A 21078-nucleotide genomic window follows, 5' to 3' on the forward strand; every position below is an offset into this window, starting at 1 on the left:
TTCACTTGTACCACAGTATGTGCATGTAGTCAGTTTTACTGGTGGAGGAGACAGTATTATTCCCAGAGTATTAAACCACTAGTCTTTGGCAAATAATTGATAAACATTTCCACACTTGACATACCCTATTTCTTGTAAAACATGTGACACCTGGTCTGCTCATTTTAGTCAATATATAGGTAATTCTGGCAGAAATATTGAGTTTCTTTTTTCTCACATGGTTACATGTTGACCATCTAATGAACAACATACTCTTATCTTGACTTTTCCAAAAGGCTGATAAAGAAATGTAATATTCTACTTCCAACACTACTAATATTTGTCCCAAATTTCAGAAATATTGGGGTACATGTATAAGTATTTATGAATACATTAGTGGAAGGCTAATGACCTCTGATGGAACTTCATATAAGATCACACCAACAGTCACATAAGTGCAGACTGCTAACAGCGTATTGAAACTCAACTCCAGACAACAGTGGTCCTATACAACCAATATACATGTAAGCAAGAGAGAGAGACCTGATCCAGTACCAGGTTGCTGCTGCGAGCTTTGATCAACAAGTCACAGAAGTTTCTACATCCATGTGGATTGCTGCTGCGAGCTTTGATCAACAAGTCACAAAAGTTTCTACATCCATGTGGATTGCTGCTGCCAGCTTTGATCAACAGGTCACAGAAGTTTCTACATCCACATGGATTGCTGCTGTCAGCTTTGATCAACAAGTCACAGGTCGAGACTGTTGTTTAGAGCTGAATGAATGAATGAATGCTTGGGACTTAACGGCAAACATAACGTCACATGGCGAAGAGCCATTAAGTGTGTGTACATACATATGTATTGTGTCTTCTTGTGGCAGGGGGAGTCCATGCCACCAAAGTGCTGCCGCCACTCAAGTATCATGCCTAAGACATCACATATGGCACCTCACCCAGTGACATTACACTGACACCGGGTAAACCAGTCTTCTTTCCTTGCTATAACCTCTCAGTGTTGAGCGCCACGTGTGGCAGCAACAAGTACCATTTTGAAAGTCTTTGGTATGACCCGAACCACTGATCAGAGTTGATGACGTCCTCTTAATCTGACTGACCAATTGTGGAAGGGCCACGTAAGTCACATTGCTGTTGTTCTTGTTTAAGATAGTCCAGCAACATTATTAAATGAATTTCCACATACTGTAATACATTAGTGTGAATGGTGTAAAGACATTCATGCTACTGTCATAAACAAACCTTAGGGAGATCGGATTTTCACGTCATATTGCATGCAGGACATAAAAATCGCAGCACTCACATGACCTATACACTTACTGTCACAATCATCTCCAGTGCAGAGACGTAATTCTTTTCTGTGTCAACCAACTCTTTGATACACATTTCCTTCTTGGTAAGAGTCTGGGGAGCAAAAAAAGGCATAGATGCATGTGTATAAACAAATCCTTATGATCATCAGGGCTCTCATCAACCAAAAACTACAGGAGAATGCTTGGATTCCAGTAAAAAGTGACAAAACCCTTTTTGGAAATTTGCCCCCCCCCCCCCCCCAAAAAAAATGAAAAACACTGTGGGGCGTCACCAAAAAAACTAGCATTCCGCATTACAGTCTGACATTACAATGGATATTTCCAGGCTTTATTAGTCTTCACTGCTTGTTAACCACATTATAACATGTGCTTTTTATACAATTGCTTTGCACACCATTTATCACTGAAAAGTCAAATATGTCATACACTTATTTTAATATCAGAGAGGGATATTTTCCAAACTGAATAACAGTAACTGTTTTGACGCAGTGGTTTACACAGAGAGAATCAAACTTCTGATATTTCACAGACAGACTGACAAAACGAAGGCAACTATTAAACTCTAAATAAGCAGAAGCATGTCAATATGGTGAATTAACTAATACACACAATAGCCAGCCCACAACTGCCACAAAACCACACCATCAACAAAACATGCATACATCAATTCACAAGGATAAATTATTGAGGTTTAAAGTCATGACATGTAAGAGCCATCGAGTACCCTTTGTAATAATCAGTCACACGATTATCATTCATTCGCTTGCTACTAGTAATCAGTGCTGGTCTTAATATCTGACACTAGCCTCACTGATTCACTTGCCACTAGTAATCAGTGCTGGTCTTAATATCTGTCACTAGCCCCACTGATTCACTTGCCACTGGTGATCAGTGCTGGTCTTAATATCTGTCACTAGCCTCACTGATTCACTTGCCACTAGTGATCAGTGCTGGTCTTAATATCTGTCACTAGCCTCACTGATTCACTTGTTACTAGTGATCAGTGCTGGTCTTAATGTATGTCACTAGCCTCACTGATTCACTTGCTACTAGTGATCAGTGCTGGTCTTAATATCTGACACTAGCCCCACTGATTCACTTGCCACTAGTGATCAGTGCTGGTCTTAATATCTGACACTAGCCTCACTGATCCACTTGCCACTAGTGATCAGTGCTGGTCTTAATATCTGACACTAGCCCCATTGATTCACTTGCCACTAGTAATCAGTGCTGGTCTTAATATCTGTCACTACCTTCACTGATTCACTTGCTAGTAGTGATCAGTGCTGGTCTTAATATCTGACACTAGCCCCACTGATTCACTTGCCACTAGTAATCAGTGCTGGTCTTAATATCTGTCACTACCTTCACTGATTCACTTGCCACTAGTGATCAGTGCTGGTCTTAATATCTGACACTAGCCTCACTGATTCACTTGCTACTAGTGATCAGTGTTGGTCTTAATATCTGACACTAGCCTCACTGATTCACTTGCTACTAGTGATCAGTGCTGGTCTTAATATCTGAAGCTAGCCTCACTGATTCACTTGATACTAGTGATCAGTGTTGATTTTAATATCTCACCGTATTCTCACTGACTCACTTACAATCTGTGACCAGTCCTGATTTTAATATCTCACACTAGCCTCACTGATTCAATTAGAACTTGTGATCAGTGTTAATTTTATCTGACACCAGCCTCACTGATTCAATGACTACTTGTGATCAGTAATGATCTTAATGTCTGATGCTAGCCTCACTAATACATTTGGTACCTTTGCTTCCAGAGGAGGCTTTCTTCTCATGCAAAGATCTTCATAAATTTCATCTTCATCCCCATTATAGACAGTGTCATATATATCCTCCATGTCAGGCATGTCATTCTCACTGTTACAAAATAACACAACCAAAATAAAAGAAAACAAAAGCCAAAATGAAACAACAACAACAATGCTCACAAAACACCCTGATCCAGCAAGACTTTTCTGAAAAAAAAAAATTCTCAAGAAAAATGTTAATAAGAAAAGATGTTAACGAACAAAAATCCAATCATCACAGATGATATACTGTACATGCTGAAAACACTGGAAGACAAAACTGTAAAAACAAACATAAAATTTCATGCATAACTACAATACTGTAATTCAACCTTTCCACATGTTTGCAAAGAATATTTATTTTGGGTAAGCTGGTAAAAATTATACATTTTGTGAACAGCGTAAGTCCTGAAATTGGCCAACCCAACCAATGTACTTTTGTTTCCAAAATTTCATAAAAAGTTGCATAAACTGCACTGAAAGTTGCTCATTTATATGCAAAAAAGGTTGAGAAATTGGGGGAAATGTGAATGAAATATTTCAGCTGTGCTTGTATAGCTATGGGTGTCAAAAAATGTAACAAGAAAAGCGCAAAAGATAAGGCTCTTGGACTGGTCAGTGTCAGCGAAGATAAACAAGGAAATGTTAGATATTGTACTAAGATGTCACACACCAAACCAGTTGCATAAGATAACTGGGCACTTTATAGGATAGAATTGTCAGGTTGCTCCCTTAACAGTTACCTCCCCTACAGAATGTGGAACACTTATGATATTACAAATGTGTGCACTGGTACATGTGCCTCCTGTTGGAATATTGTAACTCCATCACACAACCAGATACTCCAGATGTAGCTAGGGCCAGCCCACTAGTGAGCAGGATTTTCAGCTGAGAAGTTCACAGATTACTAAGCTTACTCTACCATTAAAGCATGGGCACTCTTGCAGGTACATTAACACACTAATAAGGCCAAGATCCGGTAGTCACTCTGAACAATACACAGAATGTTCAGCCTTAAGCAGAATGCATTCTTTAACATCCAAAATCAGAATGTTCAGCCTTAAGCAGAATGCATTCTTTAACATCCAAAATCAGAATGTTCAACTGAAAGTATGAAAGACAATACATATTTTGTCTGTATCTTGCCTCATTCAGAGTAGAAATCATTACAAGGCCAAACTTTTATGGCAATGCAGTTAGAAGTGTAATTTGAAAATATCACACACAACACAATTAAGCTCCCCACAGCTTTGCCAATCAACAGGGGGCTCAATCCATAGGGATGATGTACTGGATAGAAATGGTTCTTAATACAGATATAACCACAAGGTCAAAGGCATACCAACATAGCACGTACTACACCAGTGCAGCAACAACAGCAGCATTCCAACTGAAAATGAGAAACAAAAGTGAGAACTGAAAAACACACAGTACACAGAGCCTCGTCTTGTCAAACAACAACAACATGGAGATGTAGCCTGCAGCATTTCTACACGCCACCTGTGTACCTGGTCTAGGGTAAGCCTTAACGCACATAAATCATCATATATTTTATCTTCTTCTTCCTGCGCACCACCCTCATAGATGAAGTCATCGGGAAACTCACTGAAAGAATAAAGACTGATTAGTTTATCGTCTTGCTAATTAGCATGTTCACTGTCAAAATGAGCTTTCCCTGTTTTTATTTATAAATTTATTACTTAACTGGTATTTACACTGTAATCATGATTTTACAAGATAGGGTCTTGGCAGACAGACACACTACATTTGAGGTGGAAGAAACTGGAGTAAACCACTGCCTGACAACCACCCAGACTTCATGTCGTCTGACAACCACCCAGACTTCATGTCGTCTGACAACCACCCAGACTTCATGTCGTCTGACAACCACCCAGACTTCATGTCGTCTGACAACCACCCAGACTTCATGTCGTCTGACAACCACCCAGACTTCATGTCGTCTGACAACCACCCAGACTTCATGTCGTCTGACAACCACCCAGACTTCATGTCGTCTGACAACCACCCAGACTTCATGTCGCCTGACAACCACCCAGACTTCATGTCGTCTGACAACCACCCAGACTTCATGTCGTCTGACAACCACCCAGACTTCATGTCGTCTGACCACCACCCAGACTGCATTTCCTCTGAAAACCACCCAGACTGCATTTCGTCTAACAACCACCCAGACTGCATTTCATCGAACAACCACCCAGACTGCATTTCTTCTGACAACCCACCCAGGCTGCATTTCCTCTAACAACCACTCAGACTGCATTTCACCGGACAACCACCCAGAATGCACTTCGTCTGTCAAATCCGCCAGATTACCAGCAGCAGGTGAGCAACCAAGCACTGGTTTCAAGCCTGCCACTTCATTGGTCACTGAGCCAGTAAGCGCTTGCGTCATTTTATTATTAAATGCAACACATCCAGACTCCTTTTCTAAAGACATGGCTATTTAGACCACACGGCCATAACAGTTACCACAGAATAATGATGTACACAAAAATAATGGTGATACATTACATTAAGACATTCGGCCCTACCCCTCTCTGCAAAAAAGACAGGTTCCAGCAACAGGTCTCCACACATATATAAGCACTTACATCAGTACATGTATAACCCAGTTAGTAGTATTGGTTAAAGAAAAACCATCAAAGTAATGATGACCATTTACATTCGGATTGATTCAGCGTGGTTTTCTACAGCATCACTGCAAACCTTGCCACATATAAACTGTCATTAGCCAGTTCTTCATTAAGGCCAAGAAAAGTACATGTATATGTATACATCAGACAAAAGACAATTTAAAAATGTATTCCTATAAAGAAAAAAGATTTTTGATTAGAATATTTCAGAGTATAATCCATCAATATAAAATATAGCACTGACAGCATGCTGGGCTGTCCTGGTTATCGGGATCAATTGAATATCCATATATGATGTCACATCCGCATCATTTTGTTTCCTGTCCACTGTGTATCCATGTATGATGTCACATCTGTATCATTTTGCTTCCTGTCCATTGGGTATCAATAGATGATGTCACATCTGTATCATTTCATTTCCTGTCCACTGTGTATCCATGTATGATGTCACATCTGTATTATTTCATTTCCTGTCCACTGTGTATCCACGTATGATGTCACATCTGTATTATTTCATTTCCTGTCCACTGTGTATCCATGTATGATGTCACATCTGTATCATTTCATTTCCTGTCCACTGTGTATCCATGTATGATGTCACATCTGTATCATTTTGCTTCCTGTCCATTGGATATCAATAGATGATGTCACATCTGTATCATTTCATTTCCTGTCCACTGTGTATCCATGTATGATGTCACATCTGTATCATTTCATTTCCTGTCCACTGTGTATCCACATATGATGTCACATCTGTATTATTTCATTTCCTGTCCACTGTGTATCCATGTATGATGTCACATCTGTATTATTTCATTTCCTGTCCACTGTGTATCCATGTATGATGTCACATCTGTATTATTTCATTTCCTGTCCACTGTGTATCCACGTATGATGTCACATCTGTATTATTTCATTTCCTGTCCACTGTGTATCTATGTATGATGTCACATCTGTATCATTTCATTTCCTGTCCACTGTGTATCCATGTATGATGTCACATCTGTATCATTTTGCTTCCTGTCCATTTGGTATCAATAGATGATGTCACATCTGTATTATTTCATTTCCTGTCCACTGTGTATCCATGTATGATGTCACATCTGTATCATTTCATTTCCTGTCCACTGTGTATCCACATATGATGTCACATCTGTATTATTTCATTTCCTGTCCACTGTGTATCCATGTATGATGTCACATCTGTATCATTTCATTTCCTGTCCACTGTGTATCCATGTATGATGTCACATCTGTATCATTTCATTTCCTTTCCACTGTGTATCCATGTATGATGTCACATCTGTATCATTTCATTTCCTGTCCACTGTATATCCATGTATGATGTCACATCTGTATCATTTCATTTTCTGTCCACTGTGTATCCATGTATGATGTCACATCTGTATCATTTTGTTTCCTGTCCATTGGGTATCAATAGATGATGTCACATCTGTATCATTTTGTTTCCTGTCCACTGGGTATCAATACATGATGTCACATCTGTATCATTTCATTTCCTGTCCAATGTGTATCCATGTATGCTGTCACATCTGTATCATTTCATTTCCTGTCCACTGTGTATCCATGTATGATGTCACATCTGTATCATTTCATTTCCTGTCCATTGGGTATGAATGCACGATGTCACATCTGTATCATTTCATTTCCTGTCCATTGGGTATCAATAGATGATGTCACATCTGTATCATTTTGTTTCCTGTCCATTGGGTATGAATGCACGATGTCACATCTGTATCATTTCATTTCCTGTCCACTGTGTATCCATGTATGATGTCACATCTGTATCATTTTGATCATTTCCTGTCCACTTGGTGAATGCATTCATAGCTTTACAACGTATGCATACATGCGGAATGCTTATAAGTCCAGCAGGTCTAGCAGCCTGTATTTGTTATTTACATGTAGTGGAAAACCCCTGATGTGATCTCACTTGTCATGATGTGGTCAGAAAGGCAATCATAGAATCACATGTTTCAAACGCACTTTACAACATGGAAAAAAGAAAAGTAAATCCATTTTTCCAAAATAGTGTTGAATGGTCTTTCATCTGACATGTACACACATTTACTAGTCCCTGTATTTACTGTTAGTGTTTCCGGTGCTTTTTAAATATAGATGTACAGTGCAGGCGTACAAAAACTGTACATGAAATACAAATATGGTAACCAGAGACGATATTCGGCTGTAACTGTAGTCATAATGGAGACCTGGCTAACACAGTTACAACAGTTTTATAACTGACCATATCTACATGTACAGTCAGTTATAGAAAGGTCATACACAAAAAACACCCACAACACAAAGTCGGTATAGTCTTGTATGGAAGCAACCCTTTGTCCACAATTGTACGTCATTATATTTTCAGCAGATAGAAAACATGCACTGTAATTCTTCAACCTTTTTGCATGTTCGCAAGACGTTTGTGTAAGCAAATTCTGAGGGCATTATTCTGTGTAGCCTCATACCATAATACTCTTTTTCAAGCCAATCAGCCAAACCAACAACTAGTTTTATCTTTTAAAATCAAATGAAAAAGGTGCATAAATGGCACTAAAACTTGTTATTTTATATGCAAAGAGGTTGAGGAATTAGGGTATGTCCAAGTACAGAGATTACCAGCAGCTAAATAACAAGGACTTACAATCCCCATAACCTTGGCAGTGAAAAAACCCCACTTCGTTATAAAATCATGCGGAAAAGAAAGCTTTGATTGTATAAAATCTGATTTTGAATTATAGACTTGAAAATTGCTCAGAGATCTGGGTACAAAATCAGTTTTTGTTTTCTTTGAGGGCATTTACAGTGCTGCGTCAGGGAGGGGATGAGGGGAGGAAGAGAGATCCAAGTAATGACAGGGGGTATGTTTACTTACGCAGCCAGTGTGGACAGATTGCCGTAGATGTCCTCATTATCTTGGTAGTGATAGGAGGGCATAGAGTCAGGCGGAAAGCCCCTAAAATCAGAATGTCAGGTAAAAGCGTCAAGACAACACCCACACAAGACTAAATACAACAACGACAACTTACGCCGCAATTTCTTCCAGTGTATTGTAATAGTCATGGTCGTGAAGCTGTCTGTTATCTGGTGGGAAGCCGCTAGAAAAGAGAAATCAATAAGGTACAGACAACTCCTGATTCCAAATAACAGTAGACATAGCTGAGAAGCTGTTTGTTATCTGGTGGGAAACCGCTAGAAAAGAGTACTTTGTACATACAAAAATACAAATTGGGTCAATATAAAAAAAAAATGAAGTTAACATTTGACAGAAAAAGAAACAATGCATTTCTGTTTTATTTATTTATTTATTTCAGTGATTTGTGTTTGATTCCTCAAGAACGTTTCTCAGCAATGGGCCCATATGGCCAGGTATACACTGACCTGCGTGTAACAGGTCAGGGTTCAGCTGACGGGCCCCTTCATGCCTTTAGCTGAACAAGTCAGCCAGTATCCCTACAACCCTAACAATGAATATGTGACTCTTTTAGAAACTCTTATATTTACTTGTGCTTATTTTGTAAAATAATTCACTTTTGTATTTATTTGATTTATTTTACTTTATTTACAGTGTTTTAAGTCGTACTCAAGAGTATTTCACTGATATGACTGTGCCCGGCATTATGGAAAACCACTTCACAAAAGGAAACGCCCATATAACTTAAATCCATCACCACATGCATATATCTTATTTCTACAAAAAATCTGAATGGCAGTGAAATCCCCCTGAAATACAGAATACTCAACTCTCTGGAAGTTCTAGATTCTCTACTTGTAAATTATTTTATAGGATTTATCTATTTATTTCTTTAATACATGTTCTATACCGTACTCAAGAATATTTCATTGATACGATGGTGGTCAGAATTATGGTGGGAGGAAACCAGGCAGATCCCAGGGGACACCCATGACCATCCCCAGTATGCTGAGGTATGCACATCCGTATGTAAATATGAACTAAGTAGAACTATCAGACACTTGTGTAGCAGTACATGTATACTCTGACAGGTTTCTGACAAGGGGACAACCACAGCTTACAAAGCCATGAATGGTTCATTCATTACTATATACCCGGATGATCATACAGCCTGTAACAGGAAGAGGAATTCAGATGGCCTATGTACAGCACATACTAGCACAGCGCACAGTAGTACAGTACATACTAGCACAGCGCATACTAGTACAGTACATACCAGCACAGTGCACAGTAGTACAGTACACATCAGCACAGTGCACACTAGTACAGTATATACTAGTACAGTACATACTAGCACAGTGCACACTAGTACAGTACATACTAGCACAGTGCACACTAGTACAGTACATACCAGCAGTGCACAGTAGTACAGTACATATCAGCACAGTGCACACTAGTACAGTATATACTAGTACAGTACATACCAGCACAGTGCACACTAGTACAGTACATACCAGCACAGTGCACACTAGTAGAGTACATACCAGCACAGTGCACACTAGCACAGCGCATACTAGTACAGTACATACCAGCACAGTGCACAGTAGTACAGTACATATCAGCACAGTGCACACTAGTACAGTATATACTAGTACAGTACATACCAGCACAGTGCACACTAGTACAGTACATACCAGCACAGTGCACACTAGTACAGTACATACCAGCACAGTGCACACTAGCACAGCGCATACTAGTACAGTACATACCAGCACAGTGCACACTAGTACAGTACATACCAGCACAGTGCACACTAGTACAGTACATACCAGCACAGTGCACACTAGTACAGTACATACCAGCACAGTGCACACTAGTACAGTAAATACTAGTACAGTACATACCAGCACAGCGCATACTAGTACAGTACATACCAGCACAGTGCACACTAGTACAGTACATACCAGCACAGTGCACAGTAGTACAATACATATCAGCACAGTGCACACTAGTACAGCATATACTAGTACAGTACATACCAGCACAGTGCACATTAGTACAGTACATACCAGCACAGTGCACACTAGCACAGCGCATACTAGTACAGTACATACCAGCACAGTGCACAGTAGTACAGTACATACCAGCACAGTGCACACTAGTACAGTACATACCAACACAGTGCACACTAGTACAGTACATACCAGCACAGTGCACACTAGTACAGTAAATACTAGTACAGTACATACCAGCACAGTGCACACTAGTAGAGTACATACCAGCACAGTGCATAGTAGTACAGTACATACCAGCACAGTGCACACTAGTACAGTACATACCAGCACAGTGCACACTAGTACAGTAAATACTAGTACAGTACATACCAGCACAGTGCACACTAGTAGAGTACATACCAGCACAGTGCACAGTAGTACAGTACATACCAGCACAGTGCACACTAGTACAGTATATACTAGTACAGTACATACCAGCACAGTGCACACTAGTACAGCATATACTAGGACAGAACATATCAGCACAGTGCACACTAGTACAGTACATATAGTACAGTATATACTAGCACAGTGCACACTAGTACAATACACACCAGTACAGTGCAGTAAACATGAGTACAGTACACAATAGTGCAATACAAACCAACAGTGCAGCACACATCACTACAGTACAAACCAGCACAGTACAGACTAGTACAGTGCAGTACACACTAGTGCAATACACACCAGTACAGTACACACTTGTACATTACAAACACAGTACAGTACACACTAGTGCAATACACAAAAGTACAGTACAGTACACACTAGTACAGTGCAGTACACACAAGTACAGTACACATTAAAGCAATGCATACAAGTACAGTACAAAACACACTAGTGCAATAAATAAAAGTAGAGTACAGTGGACACGAGTACAGTACACATTACTGCATTACATGAGCACACCAGCACAGTACACACTACTTCAGTATACAATACTGCAGTACACACTATTACAATAGCTGTACCACAATTCATACTAGGGGATTTCCCTTCCACTTCCCTTCACACCTTTACTTCAGGTGTTTGTCAGAAGAACACGTCTCATGTGCGCTGGTTGATATGAACTGTTTGATACGTCACAGTTAAATTTATCAGGTATGTTGTGTGACTCCATATCCTATGCATGAACCCTAAATGACCTCAAAATTCGACCACAAAAGAGCATTTTTGGAGGCAAATGATTGCTATGAGCTATTACATCTGATGCTAAAATTAACATTTTTTCACTAGGATATCATCCTACCTTCCAAACACCTCTCAAAAACCCTTTCTAAAATCCGTAGAACTCGCAAAATCTGGAAAAATGAGCAAATTAGCCTTGGATGAAATTTTAGGTCATTTAGGTCAGGTCTACATGTACATCATTTAGGGTAGGTCTACATGTACATCATTTAGGGCAGGTCTACATGTACATCATTTAGGATAGATCTACATGTACATCATTTAGGTCAGGTCTACATGTACATCATTTAGGGTAGGTCTACATGTACATCATTTAGGGCAGGTCTACATGTACATCATTTAGGGCAGGTCTACATGTACATCATTTAGGGTAGGTCTACATGTACATCATTTAGGGCAGGTCTACATGTACATCATTTAGGGTAGGTCTACATGTACATCATTTAGGGCAGGTCTACATGTACATCATTTAGGATAGGTCTACATGTACATCATTTAGGTCAGGTCTACATGTACATCATATAGGGTAGGTCTACATGTACATCATTTAGGGCAGGTCTACATGTACATCATTTAGGGTAGGTCTACATGTACATCATTTAGGGCAGGTCTACATGTACATCATTTAGGGTAGGTCTACATGTACATCATTTAGGTCAGGTCTACATGTACATCATTTAGGGTAGGTCTACATGTACATCATTTAGGGTAGGTCTACATGTACATCATTTAGGGCAGGTCTACATGTACATAGTTTAGGGTAGGTCTACATGAACATAGTTTAGGGTAGGTATACATGTACATTATTTAGGGTAGGTCTACATGTACATCATTTAGGGCAGGTCTACATGTACATCATTTAGGGTAGGTCTACATGAACATAGTTTAGGGTAGGTCTACATGAACATAGTTTAGGGTAGGTCTACATGTACATTATTTAGGGTAGGTCTACATGTACATCATTTATGGCAGGTCTACATGTACATCATTTAGGGTAGGTCTACATGTACATCATTTAGGGCAGATCTACATGTACATAGTTTAGGGTAGGTCTACATGAACATAGTTTAGGGTAGGTCTACATGTACATTATTTAGGGTAGGTCTACATGTACATCATTTAGGGTAGGTCTACATGTACATCATTTAGGGCAGGTCTACATGTACATCATTTAGGGTAGGTCTACATGTACATCATTTAGGGTAGGTCTACACGTACATCATTTAGAGTAGGTCTACATGTACATCATTTAGGGTAGGTCTACATGTACATAGTTTAGGGTAGGTCTACATGTACATCATTTAGGGTAGGTCTACATGTACATAGTTTAGGGTAGGTCTACATGTACATAGTTGTCTACATGTACATAATTTAGGGTAGGTCTACATGTACATAGTTTAGGGTAGGTCTACATGTACATCATTTATGGTAGGTCTACATGAACATAGTTTAGGGTAGGTCTACATGTACATCATTTAGGGTAGGTCTACATGTACATAGTTTAGGGTAGGTCTACATGTACATAGTTGTCTACATGTACATAATTTAGGGTAGGTCTACATGTACATAGTTTAGGGTAGGTCTACATGTACATCGTTTAGGGTAGGTCTACATGTACATTATTTATGGTAGGTCTACATGAACATAGTTTAGGGTAGGTCTACATGTACACAGTTTAGGGCAGGTCTACATGAACATAGTTTAGGGTAGGTCTACATGTACATTATTTAGGGTAGGTCTACATGTACATCATTTAGGGTAGGTCTACATGTACATCATTTAGGGTAGGTCTACATGAACATAGTTTAGGGCAAGTCTACATGTACATCATTTATGGCAGATCTACATGTACATAGTTTAGGGTAGGTCTACATGTACATCATTTAGGGCAGGTCTACATGTACATAGTATAGGGTAGGTCTACATGTACATCATTTAGGGCAGGTCTACATGTACTTCGTTTAGGGTAGGTCTACATGTACATCATTTAGGGCAGGTCTACATGTACATAGTATAGGGTAGGTCTACATGTACATCACATCTAAAACCACTGACCCTATTGGTACATATTGTTAACAAATTTTGTGATGTTGAAGAAGGTAGTCAGCAGTTTCACTTCACTTTAGGGATTTTATCTTAATTTGATTTTATCTGGGGATTTTTTGTCTTCTGTCAATTATATGGTCAAACGTCAGCATATCCTGGCATATTTGACCACTGATTTGTTTTACAATGAACTACGTTATCAAAGAAAGAAATCCTGTTTTATTTTTTGTATTCATAAATCATAAATATTTGAAAGAGATTCATGTGATAGGTTTGTAAAACTGTCACATTATCTTAAAATAATGGAATTAAATTTTCTTTTCTGAGCAGGAATACTATTTTGTTACACATTATTATATTACACAACATGCATCATAAATTCCACGAAACTTGTTCCATGAGCACAAAAATAAACTTGGGTATTGGGTGTTTTGGAGGTACATGTATGAACTTAAGTATTGGGTGTTTTGGAGGTATAAACTTGAGTAGTGGGTGTTTTGGAGGTATCAACTTGAAGGTATTAACTTGGGTAGCGAGTGTTTTAGAGGTAGAAATTGTCAAGCCAGATCTTATTAGAGATATACATGAACTTCTATGAATATAGTACATATACTTAGTGATATACAAACTGATAAGGCACCTGATAGATCTATACATGGGTCCCCACACACCAGGAAGTCATCTACACACCCACTGATCCCATTTCGCACTCAGGTATGTCAGGGTTACCTCTGATACCACAGACAGCGGATCAAAGTGCCTACCTGGCCATAGCACACCTGTGACATAGTCAATGTTTATCTCAACTCATTTTCATACCATTACATCTGGATAGTTTGTCATTTAGTTACTTACTTATTTGATCAGTGCTGATGTGATAGCCAGGTATATTTAACTCAGAAGAGTATAAATGTTTATAGACAGAAGAGAGCGGCCAGGTTTTTTGACCTATCAATGAAGACGTATGTTCTCACCAAATGTCATACTTGAACTGTCAGAATGACACGTCACACCCAGAATTGGTCTATTTATTTGCTGGGTGTTTTATACCATGCTCAAGAATATTTCACATATACATTGGCGGCCAGCATTATGGCAAGTTTTAGGGAACAGCGCATAGACCATTCGCAGGTTGCTGCAAGACCTTCCCATGTATGGCCAGAGAGGAAGCCAGGATGAGCTGGACTTGAACTCACAGTGACAGCATTGGTCAGAGGCTCCTGGGTCATGATGTTGTGCTGGCATGCTAACCACCAAATAGGCCACAGGTTCCATGGTTAGGCCGTGGAATCCCCGGATGCATACAAATATAATACCATTAAATCTAGGGAATATTCAGCTTTCACCTTTTTTAGTTGACTTTTTAATTTATAAAATGAAGTTTTTGTCAAAACAGTGGCAATAAACTCCTAATTAAGTTAAGTAAATATAATTTTATTTGTTTATTTACTTGATTGTTGTTTTATGCAGTTTTCAAGAATACTTCCCCTTACACAACGGAGGCCAGCATTATATGGTGGGGGCAAAGTAAACATAATGAACATACAGTAATGTACATGTAAGCGGATGAGCTCAACTAAAGGGCTTTAAAAGGCAAGAAGCTCCTCATATATGTACCACAGTATGCAGACTATACCCTGGCTTGCCATGCACCTTATTTAATGCAATTATTCACAGCCACTTAACATATATTACACACAATAAATTCAGGAGAAATACATGAATAAGTAATACAGCCATGACAGCTACATGTACATCTACAGTCATACATGTACTGGTCCAAGGCATTTGATGCTGTGTACAGATGTGTGTACAAGTCTACTTCTGTAACCATGTTCACAGTCTTCTGTTCACACCTTCACATTTCAGATACATGTACATCTACAGTCATACATGTACTGGTCCAAGGCATTTGATGCTGTGTACAGATGTGTGTACAAGTCTACTTCTGTAACCATGTTCACAGTCTTCTGTTCACACCTTCACATTTCAGATACATGTACATCTACAGTCATACATGTACTGGTCCAAGGCATTTGATGCTGTGTACAGATGTGTGTACAAGTCTACTTCTGTAACCATGTTCACAGTCTTCTGTTCACACCTTCACATTTCAGATACATGTACATCTACAGTCATACATGAACTGGTCCAAGGCATTTGATGCTGTGTACAGATGTGTGTACAAGTCTACTTCTGTAACCATGTTCACAGTCTCCTGTTCACACCTTCACATTTCAGATACATGTACATCTACAGTCATACATGAACTGGTCCAAGGCATTTGATGCTGTGTACAGATGTGTGTACAAGTCTACTTCTGTAACCATGTTCACAGCCTCCTGTTCACACCTTCACATTTCAGATACATGTACATCTACAGTCATACATGAACTGGTCCAAGGCATTTGATGCTGTGTACAGATGTGTGTACAAGTCTACTTCTGTAACCATGTTCACAGCCTCCTGTTCACACCTTCACATTTCAGCTACATGTACATCTACAGTCATACATGTACTGGTCCAAGGCATTTGATGCTGTGTACAGATGTGTGTACAAGTCTACTTCTGTAACCATGTTCACAGTCTTCTGTTCACACCTTCACATTTCAGCTACATGTACATCTACAGTCATACATGTACTGGTCCAAGGCATTTGATGCTGTGTACAGATGTGTGTACAAGTCTACTTCTGTAACCATGTTCACAGTCTTCTGTTCACACCTTCACATTTCAGATACATGTACATCTACAGTCATACATGTACTGGTCCAAGGCATTTGATGCTGTGTACAGATGTGTGTACAAGTCTACTTCTGTAACCATGTTCACAGTCTTCTGTTCACACCTTCACAATTCAGCTACATGTACATCTACAGTCATACATGAACTGGTCCAAGGTAATTGATGCTGTGTACAGATGTGTGTACAAGTCTACTTCTGTAACCATGTTCACAGCCTCCTGTTCACACCTTCACAATTCAGCTACATGTACATCTACAGTCATACATGAACTGGTCCAAGGTAATTGATGCTGTGTACAGATGTGTGTACAAGTCTACTTCTGTAACCATGTTCACAGTCTCCTGTTCACACCTTCACATTTCAGCTACATGTACATCTACAGTCATACATGTACTGGTCCAAGGCATTTGATGCTGTGTACAGATGTGTGTACAAGTCTACTTCTGTAACCATGTTCACAGTCTCCTGTTCACACCTTCACATTTCAGATACATGTACATCTACAGTCATACATGTACTGGTCCAAGGCATTTGATGCTGTGTACAGATGTGTGTACAAGTCTACTTCTGTAACCATGTTCACAGTCTTCTGTTCACACCTTCACATTTCAGCTACATGTACATCTACAGTCATACATGTACTGGTCCAAGGCATTTGATGCTGTGTACAGGTGACAGGTGAAAAGTACATGTATATCAGTGTCTGCTGTTGTGGATAGCCAGGCCATATCTAGACAGGTGAAAAGTACATGTATGTCATTGTCTGCTGTTGTGGATAGCCAGGCCGTATCTAGACAGGTGAAAAGTGCATGTATATCATTGTCTGCTGTTGTCGAAAGCCAGGACATATCCAGACAGGTGAAAAGTACATGTATATAATTGTCTGCTGTTGTGGATAGCCAAGACATATCCAGACAGGTGAAAAGTACATGTATATCAGTGTCTGCTGTTGTGGAGAGCCAGGACATATCCAGACAGGTGAAAAGTACATGTATGTCATTGTCTGCTGTTGTGGATAGCCAGGACATATCTAGACAGGTGAAAAGTACATGTATATCATTGTCTGCTGTTGTGGATAGCCAGGCCATATCCAGACAGGTGAAAAGTACATGTATATCACTGTCTGCTGTTGTCGATAGCCAGGACATATCCAGACAGGTGAAAAGTACATGTATATCATTATCTGCTGTTGTGGATAGCCAGGACATATCTAGACAGGTGAATAGTACATATATCTCATTGTCTGCTGTTGTGGATAGCCAGGCCATATCTAGACAAGTGAAAAGTACATGTATATCATTGTCTGCTGCTGTGGATAACCAGGCCATGTCTAGACAGGTGAAAAGTGCATGTATATCATTGTCTGCTGTTGTGGATAGCCATGACATATCTAGACAGGTGAAAAGTACATGTATATCATTGTCTGCTGTTGTGGATAGCCAAGACATATCCAGACAGGTGAAAAGTACATGTATATCATTGTCTGCTGTTGTGGATAGCTAGGACATACATGTATCTAGACAGGTGAAAAGTACATGTATATCATTGTCTGCTGTTGTGGATAACCAGGCCATATCTAGACAGGTGAAAAGTACATATATATCATTATCTGCTGTTGTCGATAGCCAGGACATATCCAGACAGGTGAAAAGTACATGTATATAATTGTCTGCTGTTGTGGATAGCCAGGCCATATCTAGACAGGTGACAAGCACATGTATACCATTGTCTGCTGTTGTGGATAGCCAGGACATATCCAGACAGGTGAAAAGTACATGTATGTCATTGTCTGCTGTTGTGGATAGCCAGGCCATATCCAGACAGGTGAAAAGTACATGTATGTCATTGTCTGCTGTTGTGGATAGCCAGGCCATATCTAGACAGGTGAAAAGTACATGTATATCATTGTCTGCTGTTGTGGATAACCAGGCCATATCTAGACAGGTGAAAAGTACATATATATCATTATCTGCTGTTGTCGATAGCCAGGACATATCCAGACAGGTGAAAAGTGCATGTATATAATTGTCTGCTGTTGTGGATAGCCAGGCCATATCTAGACAGGTGAAAAGTACATGTATGTCATTGTCTGCTGTTGTGGATAGCCAGGCCATATCCAGACAGGTGAAAAAAACATGTATATCATTGTCTGCTGGTGTGGATAGCCAGGACATATCCAGACAGGTGACAAATACATGTATTTCATTGTCTGCTGTTGTGGATAGCCAGGACATATCCAGACAGGTGAAAAGTACATGTATATTATTGTCTGCTCTTGTGGATAGCCAGGCCGTATCTAGACAGGTGAAAAATACATGTATCAAAGGCTATGCACCGATGTGACTACATCTACTCCTGTAACCTTATGTAAAGAGTATGATGCTCTGTATAACAGCTTCAGATTGTTGTTACATCGTCCTGGGTTTGAATTACAACTGAAATTCAAACTGGACGCTGGGATTAGTACTCTCTGAGATCTTTTGTTCTGATTTATGTTCAACTTGGAACAGCTAATCAAGAACAAAGATCATATATCCTTTTTGGTAGACGAAACTTACAAATTCTGCCACCAGATACATGTAAAATTCATTTTAGGGATGTTTAAATTGTAGTTCAAAGTTGGCTGCCAATGCATCAAGTCATTTTGAAGGTTTCTTTAAAATTTTGGATTCTCTGATAATTTTTATGCTATCATTCTTAAGACAAAGGCTTCTCTCTGAGAAATTTTATTTTATGCTGCTCTCGCGGACCAATACTCAATCTTACTGGCCTAAGAGCCTCGGCCCACCAGACCCGTGCTAATCCTACCTCCTGTAAGGTTAGCAGCTGGTGTCAGAACAGTGATATAACAAAACACAGTCATGGTACATACTCATGCCATGTATACCTATCTGAACACTGCTTTTTATGTTAGGTGACAAACTGGCGTATGTAATACAATACATCAACACCTGCAGAGTCAAAAAGGAACAGCATTCAATAGTTCACTCAACTAATAATACATATAAATATATCCCAAACTTACTGAAGATATCTTTTAGAATTTATTACAACACAAAATTGTTACATATCCACGTATACATTTAACATGTTTGGGGTGACTGTGAGTTTGGATGTGCACCCCCTGCTCCTGGAGTGTGAACCCTGTCCCTTTCTTATCTGGCACAACATTAATTGTACATTGCTATCCTGCCCCTTTCATGAAAATATGTACCTTCTAATCTTGTCCCTTTTAAATCATAGCAACGGGGCTTAAGGAAACTCGGTTTTGCACTAATTGATCTCCCTCACAAAATAAAGAAGTATTAATTCATTAGGTAATTACTACTTAATATTAATTCATTAGGTAACACATTAAACTTGCTTTAACTACAGGTACACTGTGAGTTGTGGCGATCATGCTGTGTATTTCATAGTGCATGTCCCCGTTTAATAGCGAAGTTCATACTGTACTGCACCCTTGATGTCTGATGAACACATCAAAGATTGAAATTTCCAAATGGTGCAATTGCAGAAAAATAGGAGACAATTTCTCTGAGGATGTCAGCATACTACAGATTCCTAGAAGCTCAGGCTGATTCCGTCTACACCGTCTATAGATCGCCCCAAATTATGTGCATCAAGCTGGTTCCTTGATGCACATAAACCCTGAATGTTTTCCAGGAATTTGCCTTAAATTTCCAGGCTTTTGGTTTTCCAAGACTTTACTTTAAATTTCAATGCTTTTGGTTTTCCATGACTTTACTTTAAATTTCCAGACTTTTGGTTTTCTGGAACTTTACTTTCAATTTCAAGGCTTTTGGTTTTCCAGAACTTTACTTTAAATTTCCAGGCTTTCGGTTTTCCAGGACTTTACTTTAAATTTCAATGCTTTTGGTTTTCCAGGACTACTTTAAATTTCAAGGCTTTTGGTTTTCCAGGACTACTTTAAATTTCAAGGCTTTTGGTTTTCCAAAACTTTACTTTAAATTTCCAGGCTTTTGGTTTTCCAGGACTTTACTTTAAATTTCCAGGCTTTTGGTTTTCCAGGACTTTACTTTAAATTTCAATGCTTTTGGTTTTCCAGAACTTTACTTTAAATTTCAAGGATTTGTCCTGGTTTTCAATGCCCCAACAAACCTTAGACGTCAACCAATGACATCGTTTCGAATTCATAATATTAAAAGTACGGGGTAAAACACCTATCAAATAAATAAACAAATAAATATTGATGGGCCTATACTGTAACCCTGAGGTAAATGTTTCTAAATCCAGAGTGGTCAGTCAACTCTTAGCCCTAGAATCTTTGAGAAGAACTACATGTACACGTACCGAGAAAGTGAAAATCCAAAC

The 21078-nt window shown here is 39.2% G+C and overlaps 1 protein-coding gene across 4 annotated transcripts in view; it reads right to left on the bottom strand.

Moving 5' to 3' along the window:
• Nucleotides 1-21078, bottom strand: part of LOC135480265 (protein vav-like) — an 85023-nt gene that overhangs the window by 54024 nt on the left and 9921 nt on the right. For 3 of the 4 annotated variants that reach the window (XM_064760059.1, XM_064760056.1, XM_064760058.1), the window contains exons 4-6: nucleotides 8675-8755; nucleotides 3083-3194; nucleotides 1315-1398 (exon numbers count right to left, since the gene is read on the bottom strand). In XM_064760059.1, coding sequence (XP_064616129.1) covers nucleotides 1315-1398; nucleotides 3083-3194; nucleotides 8675-8755 — 277 coding nt within the window. Of the gene's footprint in view, nucleotides 1-1314; nucleotides 1399-3082; nucleotides 3195-8674; nucleotides 8756-8828; nucleotides 8898-21078 lie in introns of all 4 variants that reach the window. The other variant, XM_064760057.1, reaches the window with a different exon arrangement.

Source organism: Liolophura sinensis, chromosome 13, assembly GCF_032854445.1.
Source record: "Liolophura sinensis isolate JHLJ2023 chromosome 13, CUHK_Ljap_v2, whole genome shotgun sequence".
Lineage (NCBI taxonomy): Eukaryota > Metazoa > Mollusca > Polyplacophora > Chitonida > Chitonidae > Liolophura > Liolophura sinensis.